This window comes from Urocitellus parryii, chromosome 1 (genome assembly GCF_045843805.1).
Source record: "Urocitellus parryii isolate mUroPar1 chromosome 1, mUroPar1.hap1, whole genome shotgun sequence".
In the NCBI taxonomy this organism is placed as follows: Eukaryota; Metazoa; Chordata; class Mammalia; order Rodentia; family Sciuridae; genus Urocitellus; species Urocitellus parryii.
In genome coordinates this window covers 164,754,536-164,764,140 of record NC_135531.1, presented here as the reverse complement: position 1 = coordinate 164,764,140, position 9,605 = coordinate 164,754,536, and the positions used below count along the sequence as shown (strand labels likewise).

General features: G+C 42.3%; 1 protein-coding gene across 1 annotated transcript; it reads left to right on the top strand.

Annotated features, from left to right (window-relative positions):
- Nucleotides 1–8,048: 8,048 nt before the first annotated feature.
- On the top strand, nt 8,049–9,047 carry LOC113176320 (olfactory receptor OR9H1-like). The gene is given in 1 exon segment (XM_077802861.1): nt 8,049–9,047. A coding segment is annotated over 1 exon segment (999 nt).
- Nucleotides 9,048–9,605: the final 558 nt, after the last annotated feature.

Sequence of the window (9,605 nt, the reverse complement as noted above, 5' to 3'; positions counted from 1 at the left end):
ATTATTGAGATATGGTTTGTTCTTCTATCCATATTTGTTTATTGATGTTACTAAACCTGATTTGTTATCCTCTTTGACTACTTTCCCCCCTTTACTGTCCTACCTCCCATTGTTGGTTATCAATGTTATTTTCCATTTCCTCTTCCTGTAATGTTTTACCAAGGATTTTTTGAAGAGATGGTTTTCTAGCTGCGAATTCTTTTAACTTTTGTTTATCGTGGAAGGTTTTAATTTCATCTTCTAATCTGAAGCTTAATTTCGCCGGATACATGATTCTTGGTTGGAATCCATTTTCTTTAAGCGTTTGAAATGTGTTATTCCAGGATCTTCTAGCTTTTAGAGTCTGTGTTGAGAGATCAGCTGTTATCCTGATTGGTTTACCCCTAAATGTAATCTGCTTCCTTTCCCTTGTAGCTTTTAAAATTCTCTCCTTATTCTGTATGTTGGAAATCTTCATTATAATGTGTCTAGGTGTGGATCTCTTATGATTTTGCACATTCGGGTTCCTGTAGGCTTCTAGGATTTGGGATTCTGTCTCATTCTTCAAGTCTGGGAAGTTTTCTTGTATTATTTCACTGAATAGATTGCTTAATCCTTTGGTTTGGAGCTCTGTGCCTTCCTGTATCCCAATGACTCTTAAGTTTGGTCTTTTGATATTATCCCATAGCCCTTGAATGTTCTGCTCATAGTTTCTTAGTAGACTTGCTGAGCTATCTATGTTCTTTTCAAGTTGAAATACTCTGTCTTCATTGTCTGATGTTCTGTCTTCTAAGTGATCAACTCTGCTGGTAGTATTCTCAATTGAGTTTTTAAGTTGGTTTATTGTTTCCTGCATCTCTAGTATTTCTATTTGTTTGTTTTTTATTACCTCTATCTCCCTGTGAAATTGATCTTTTACTTCCTGGATTTGTATGTCAATATGATCTTTCATTGTCTGATTTTGCTGTCTCATGTCTTCCTTGAGACTCCAGATCATCTGAAGCATGTATGTCCTGAGTTCTCTATCTGACATTCCATCTGTTGCAGCTATTACCTCTTCTAAAGTTGAGTTGACCTGCATTGCCTGTGGTCCTTTCTTTCCTTGTCGTTTCATACTGCTGGCGTTTCTTTCTGCTTGGTGAAATTGTTGTGTCTTTGATATTTTCCCCCTCTATTTAATTATATTGCTCTTGTATAGTTGAAAAATCACCCTTTCAGGGCAGGTAGTGGCTGTGATCCTCCTCCAATTAGTGTGATACTGGGGAGGAGAGATATTAGAAGGGGAGGGAAGAAGTCACTAAAGAGAATGAGTGTAGGCAGGTAGAATTCAAGGAAGGTGGAATAGGAAAATTGAAAGAAGTGAGAAGACAAAAGAAAAAAAAGTGAAAAGAAAGAAAGAAGAAACGAAAAAAAAAATAAAAATTTAAAACCAAAAAAAAAAAGAGAAAAGAAAAAATTTTTTAATGATAGTAAAAAAATGGAAATTAAAGTTTAAAAAATAATAGTAATACTAATAAAATAAAAAGAATTTAAAAAAATTGAAACCATTAATAGGAACATTAAAGAACAACTACATCAACAACAAAAAGTGAAAATAAAATTAAAAAAATTCTAATAATAATCATTAAAAAAAAATAATAATAAATGCAGTCATATAGCTCGATTAACTTCTCATCCAGTTGGTGGAGCTATGCCCACTGGGCCAGGCTTCTCTTCTTGATAGGTGGGAACCAATCACTGTGCCTCAGCTCTTCTTCCCAGACTGTGTGGGTCTCTAATCCTGAGTGCCTAGGGCCTTCTCTTGTGGTTCCTCAAGCCAGGCCCCCTCACCTGTGACACTCACCACAATACTGACTACACGCCAGGTCTGCTGCTCCTGGGAGCCCTGTTTTCATGGGTGCCTGGGCACACCCTTTCTGTTTGCCTCCCTCAGACCCTAAGTTTGTAGGGCTTGGGGCTGAGGGCCCCCAGCGAATTTGTTTGCCCTCAGGTAGCAGCAACTCCCCTGATAGCTGGTGCAAGGGACCTGTTGTCAGCACTGGTGATAGCAATAGCTGGGATTTCTGCGCAGCTAGTCCTGCGTCACTCCTGATTCCCTGGGTCTGGCTGTGGTGCTCAGTTGGCTTTTACCTCTTTGAGTTCAGGCAGGCCGACTAGTTATTTCAGCGGGATCATTACTGTTGAGTCACATGAAGCAGGCGAACCTGAGCTAGAATGCAGCCAATTCGGGCTCGGTGTGTTCTGAGAAGGCTAGACCGTTCGCCCGGGGTCCACTTCAGCTCAACTGTGCCTAGTGGTCCTGAGCAAACAGTATTTTGACAGTTTACTTCTCCCTATGCCCGTGCAGCTGAAGGGGTTAGAGACTTGATCTCTCCGCGTCTGCCGCCATGTTGGATCATTTAGATTTTAAATTGTCACTCATCTTATCAGCTGTTCCATTTTACTCGGCAGCTCACTCTCGCGGTTAAGAGTCTGTTCTAAGGTGCTCCGCGGAAAGCGGTGGCGGCAGCGGCGGTGGCTGCAGCAGCCGCGGCGGCGGCGGCAAAGCTGTGGCCTTCGGGACCCCCGTGGAGGGGGTGCGGGCTGGGGGAGGGGAGGCAGCGCCTCGGGGCCCGCGCGGGCCGGGTACTGGGCACGCGAGAGAGCGGGTGGGGTGGGGGAAAGAGATTGAGATCTAGATTTAGGGAGTGAGCGTGGGAGGAGAGATGGCGGGGGAGAAGCGAAGCGGAGAGGCGGAGAGGGGAGTGAGAAGGGGCCCAGGGAGCCCGGCAGCTCGGGGGCTGCAGCCTTACTGCTCGCGCTGAAGTCGTGGCGGATTCACTCCAGCTAGGCCCTTTTCTTGACACGGTGCTGAATCCTTGTCGACAGATCTCCTTTAATGATCTTTACTTCTTCTTTTAAGAAGCAGCAACATACGCTGCGGTGGCGGTGGCGCGGAGTACAGAGCGGCTCACTCATTCCCCGCCACCATCTTCCGGCAATTATTTTTAAATGGCTGAAATAATTTGGTTTCTTTAAATATGCACCAACTTTGTTGAATCCACTTAATAACCTTCATTTATTTACTGTACCTAACGTATTGAATCTTCCACTATTATAGTCATTCCAGTTATAAACACTGAAGACACTAGATTTCAAGAAGAGAGAGGCCTCCATTTTATCAAGTTTCCCAAACACACATTATAGAACTTAAAACTTGTTATGTGCCTGTATTTATGCCAGACCATTTCAACATGACTTCAGAAATTATGAGGATAGACCTTGAGCTCCATGAAGTTGAGATGTGTTTTGCTAAATTTCTAATTCCATCAGTTAGTCTCTGGTGACATTGCAGCGAGTTTGTATGTTTTCAGGTCTTACATTTCATGTATATGATTTGGAAAAATATTATGAGTTGAAGGAATATTTCAAAGATCATGTAAGGAAACATTTCCTCATGCATTATGTGGGATAACATGAGGCATATGATTTTTATCAGTTTTGAATATTAGTTGTCATTCTAATCAGAAACACATAAAATAAAATCTTAGTGTCTTACTACCTATTTCTTATGTCAGTTAAAAATATAACTTAGAATGGATCACAAAATAGGCCTGCAAATGTATTTCTGTCTTTGAGTTTGATTAGTTCACCAGCAAGCTAGAAGCCTGACCAGTACCTGTTGGATTTGATAGGCATGTGTTCATCTTCTTTTAGATAACAGCCGTGGCCTGGAGTGGAAGCATGTAACCTTCCATTAAGCTTTCCAACCTCAAACTGACAAGCACATCTTGCTTTCTTATTCTGAGGACAGTTGTGGCTTTGAGTTTGTCAGGTTCTGCTGTCAGATCTTTGCTCTGGGACTTCATCTTGTCTTCTTGCCAAGCCAAAGCACCTGAAGGAGCCACTCTGCTCCTGTTAACACAGAACCATGGGGAGCCACCCTGGGGACCAACACTGAAGGAACTATTATAATCCTCACTCTCCACTCTCACAAAACATTGTGCTGAGATTTCCTGAGGACAGAACTCACTGCAGAGCTGGAGGGGCAGCTGAGTCAGCTGAAAGGGAGGGCAGAGCACAGGGCACTAAGTTGAGGCTGACTTGACATTAAGCAAGACCCTTCTTCAAGACCCTCTGCACAATTAAGTTAAATTCTAGCAAGGCAGCTAGAAAGCTAGATCAACCACACTTTGCTGAAGAACCCCAATGGAGCTATGAAAATGGTGGAACTCAATTAAACAGTGTTGGACAACAATGAACTAAGTTTTAAAAGCAGAACTATTAATAGTGGCCATGCTTAATTGTGCTTATTACATGGCCATGCTTTCTGGAGGACTTTTATCTGTGAAACACTTTGGTCCTTACAGTGAAGTGCACACTTTAATTACCCACATTTAACTGGTCCGTCTACTAAAATACGGAAAGAACAAGACCTTTGTCCAGGAGAGCACCCAGTCAATGAACCCAGGGCTCCGGCACCAGAGTCCATGATGTTAACCACCTTCCTTCACTAATTCTACAGTGCAGCCTTCATATCACTATGCTTATTTTGCACAAGAGTCTATAATATATTTTTAGCATTATCAGGGACATTTATCAATACATAAACCAATATTTAGATCTTTTAAGTTGAAAATCACTGAAATGAATCTGTAACATGGTGTCTCATAGAAATACAAATGATTCAATTTAATTTTTTTAAACAACAAAATTTAAGACATATGCATGCTTTAGTCTCTTGTCTAAAAAAGATACATTGTGGTATAGATTTTGAAATCAAATTTCCCATTTAGAATTGCAACTTCATTTTTATTAACAGAGTGATTTTGGGTAAATGGCCTAGCTCTCCAAATTTCATTGTTCCCGTTTGTAAAATGAGAATGATCACAGTATTTACCTCACACAACAGTTTGCATAAGGATCAAATGAATCACCTGTATAGTAGTTGGTACCCTGTCTAGGATGAGAAATCACTCAGTAAATTTATTATGGAACTACAGAGCTCATTGCTCAAACTTTTCATTGGGCTACTAGCAGAATAGGAGGTAGAAATGTATCTTAATTTAGAGTCTAGAACTCATCCTGCAATATAATATTAACTTTGCACTCCATCATCCTCGAGAGCTCTTTGATCCCGCATTTTCTGATGACATTCATCCAAAGACTGTAAGTATTTGACATCCAGGTGTGACGTTTCATTAGATTTTCTACCTTGTTTCCATAAATGTAAGAATAGATGGAATAAGACACTTGGGCAATCCAATAATATAACAACATGCACCTTAGCAGTTGTCTGTTTCAAGGCTTTCATATCAGAAAGCTTACGCATGCCTTTCCCATTTCAAAGCTCATGTTAATAGATTCAGACAGATCCAGACCCCGTGCTGGGTCACTCATTTCTATGTTGTGTTATCTCAGGATTGGGGGTTTCTAAGGAGCACAGAGAAGGTTTGCAACAGAGGGTGACAATCCAGCAAAAGATCCAAAACAAGAGCACACACCAGTACTAGTGTTGCTCAGTGCTCATATTTAAAAAGGTGTCAGGTCAATGAGGGCACAAGAGAAATGGCTCTGGAGTCAGGAAAAAAAAATAAGCAGGACAACTTGGCACATCTTGGCACATTTCTTAATGGTGAAACTCAGTGGTATTAGTATGTGGTACTGGTTGCTTTTTTGAGCATTAAAGACAGTTTTAATACTTTTAGATTGATATATTAAATTATCCAATAGCTTTTTTTTTCAGAATTAAGTTTTGGTGACCTTCATTTTCTACATCAATCTGTTACAACACAGCTATAAATGCTTATCTGAAAAGCACTTACAATGGAGACTTTGGGCTGGGTGCAGTGGTACATGCCTGTAATCCCAGTGGTTGGGGAGGCTGAGGCAAGAAGATCGTGAGTTCAAAGCCAGCCTCAGCAGAAAGCGAGGCGCTAATCAACCCAGTGAGATCCTGTCTCTAAATAAAATACAAAATAGGGCTGGGGACGGGACTCGGCTCAGTGGTCGAGTGCCCCCGAGTTCCCCAAAAAAGGAGACTTTGTTTTCATGGATGTCAAGTCTTCAAATGTGTCAAAAACTCTGGCTGCATGATTTTGCTCTGTTTTTTTTTTTTTTGTGTGATATTTCCTTTGTGAAATTCTTAGGCACTAACTCTCCCAGGAAGAAGAGTGGCCTTGATGAGACAGTATCATACTCGTGCTCCTCGGGAGTTAGCTGGTAGTGCCTCCTCTCCTCAGAGCCTCCTGTAAGACGTATGGCACTCTCTGTAGCAGGCTCACTGTGTCTAGGCATGGTGGTGTGCAGCAGCACAGTCATGGCTATGATTGTGGCAGTGTCACAGCTGTAACTATGCTTTGCGTTAACTTGACTTGCCTTGCTTTGTGCCTGGGATGGATTTGTGATCTGCTTCTTTGTGCACAAGACTTTGGGATCACTTCCAGCAGTGTGAAGTGGCACTGGAAGTGGGCAGCCATGCTGTGCCCTGCCCACTGTGAGGAGCCTGTGAGTCAGTCCACCCAGAGCTGGAGTAAGAGAAGCACTTGCTCTCTCCTTCAACACATTGACTCCAACAGTTACCCAGTTACAGCTCCATCCCTGGCTCCATTCCAAGGAGGAAGTCATACCCTACAATGAAGTTCCAGGTTACTGTAGCTCAAGGTGCCCTAATATTAGCTGCTTAAATACATTATTGTTGTTTTATGTGTAATATTTAAAGATGAAGAGAGTGTATTGGAGGGGGAGTTATTATAGATAAAAAGGAAAAATAGTTTGATAATCATTAATTCAAGAATGGATGAATGAATGGTTGTAGTAAAAGGCCTAATTAGTAAAAACAACACCATGTATTATTGGATTTCTTTTGCCTTGTATTATAACCACAACTTCATCAATCTTTAAAAAAATATATAAAATATATACCATGGTGGGGATGAGAGCTACCCTCCCAGTATATCCACACACTGATTCATGGATACAGTACCTTTCACTGCAAAGGATATTGAGACAGGGCGGCAGGGTGGTGGTTATCTTGGTCCATCTAGAAGGATCCGATTTCAACACAAGGGCATTTAAGAACACAGCATGGTTACATACAGAAGAAGCAAGTCCAAGTGCAGAGAGGTCAGAGAGAAGAGAAAATGCTGTGCTTCCAGTTTTAAAAACACAAGGGACCATGGGCTAAGGAATGCAGGGCTTTAGAAGCTGGAAAAGGTGAACATATTCTCCTTCAGGGCTTCCGTAAGGAAGCGTGCTGGCTAACAAGTGCAGACCTTGGGAGGTGCATGTATTTCCTTAGAACTGAAAGATCATTAATTTCTGTCGATCTATGCCTTTAAAGGTAATTTATTTCAGCAGTAACAGGAAACCAGTGTAGAGGGTGTGGCACAGGGCTTGGTCTTTTCCAGACAACCAATGTCACTTGCCAACATCTCCCAGCTCTGTCTGATGACAGTTCTTATATGATGCAGGATTGGCTCAATGGCTAGTTCTCAGGGGCACTCATGTCCAACATTGTGCTTGTGTATTTGTGTGCGTGTGTGTGCGCGCGCGCATGCGCGCGCACTGGGAGGCATTGAATCCAGGGCCTTGTACACTAGGCAAGTGTTGTGCCACTGAGCTGGACTCTCAGTCACTGTCTTTATTCTTTGATTTTGAGACTTCTCTAAAGCATTTTAAGAATAAAACAAAGCAAAGCAAAACAAAACAAAACCCTTAGGTAAGTGAAGTAAATAAAGGATGCAAAGTAGATCAGGGACTCATTTCCATATATTGTTGGTGAGATGACATAGGTAATACTGATAAAGGTCATCGTAGGTAAGTATAGGTGTTTACAGGTGCAGACTTCTTATGTCAATGCTTATTTGATCCCATTTTATTTCCTTTGCAGCAGAGGTTTTTCCAATTTCATGGCCTATGGAATCCAATAAACCAAGACACTGTAACAGGATTATAAACAGAATGCTTTTAGTGCCACGTGGAGATCTCTAGTTTCATTTTAACCCTGAGGCAGTAAGTTGTATGGAACTTGCAGAGTTTCCCCTTTGAGGCCTTCTTTCTCCTCTGCCTCCTCCGGCTGCCATTACACAATGGCCAAATGTACCCAGGTGTCAGAGTTTGTCCTACTTGGCTTCAGGGGCAGGCCGGGAATGAAGAAAGTTCTGTTTCTGGTCTTTTTGGTGCTGTATGTCATCGCCATGGTGGGAAACTTGGGCATGATTGCAATCATCAGGGCGGATGCTCACCTCCACACCCCCATGTACGACTTCCTGCAAAGCCTTTCCTTCCTGGACATCTGCTATTCTTCCACAATTGCGCCCAGGGCTCTGGTAAACTGCCTGAAAGATGACCGCAGGGTGTCCTTTGCTGGGTGCGCATCTCAGTTCTTCTTTTTGTCTCTGTTTGGCACCACTGAGGCTTTCCTCCTGGCTGCCATGGCCTATGACCGCTTCTCTGCCATCTGCAACCCTCTTCTGTACCCCATGAGCATGACTCGCCAGGTCTGTGGACTACTGGTGTCTGGGTCCTACGCATGAGGCCTGGTGAATGCTGTCACTCAGACAACAATGACCTTCAGGCTGTCCTTCTGTGGGCCAAATGAGATCAACGACTTCTTCTGTGATGTCCCCCCACTCTTGTCCCTGTCTTGTTCAGACACCTCTGTGAACCAGTGGGTTCTCCTTGGCCTGTGTGGCTCCATCATTGTTAGCACCTTCTTGGTTGTGTTGGTCTCCTACCTCTGCATCATCTCAGCCATCCTGAAGATCCGCACCGAGCAGGGATGCCACCGAGCTTTCTCCACGTGTGCCTCCCACCTCACTGGGGTATGCTTGTTTTTTGGGACAGTGTTTTTCATGTACGCACAGCCCAGTGCCGTCTCCTCCCCGGAGCAGAGCAAGGTGGTGTCCATCTTTTACACGGTTGTCATCCCCATGTTGAACCCCCTCATCTATAGCTTGAGGAACAAAGATGTCAAGCAGGCTCTGAAGAGGGGCAAGTGGAAGCTCTCAGGGGTTCTGGGTCTGTGGATCTCACAAAGCAATCTGGAATCTGCTCCAAACCACCGCATCTCATGGGCGGGCACTTAGGTGGCTTTACCAGGCTTCTCCGTTTCTGTGTGGACATCTGTAGTGTAGAAGACAGAGTGTACTTTGTCTTGATATCTTTAATAATGAGCAATATCAAGGTTTATGGGGAATAAAATCTTACAACTGGAACAATGGATGATTAAATAGGCAGAAAGAGCATGTCATTTTTACCTCATATTTCATATAGCAACTTGATCAATCACCACCAGAAAATAGGTATAAATTGTACTTTTATAAAATCAGTAAAATGTTTATCTTGAAGTACAAATGCAAATCTTTCCCAAAGGTAAAGAAAAATAAAATGCTTCGGTGTTTAACCTAAAAATATTTAGAAATACATAATTTAGTAATTAGCATTTTTCATATTAAATTATATGTTAAGCAGACTTTGTGGAAGCATAATTGACACACTCAACAATTAAGGTGTACATCATCTTTTGTGGGCACCTTGGAGGATCTGGCTCTTTTCCTGAACATATTTATTTTGAGATCCATCCAACTAGTAGCAACATCAATGCTCTATCCTTTCCATCTGGGTATAATTTTTCATTGTATGAA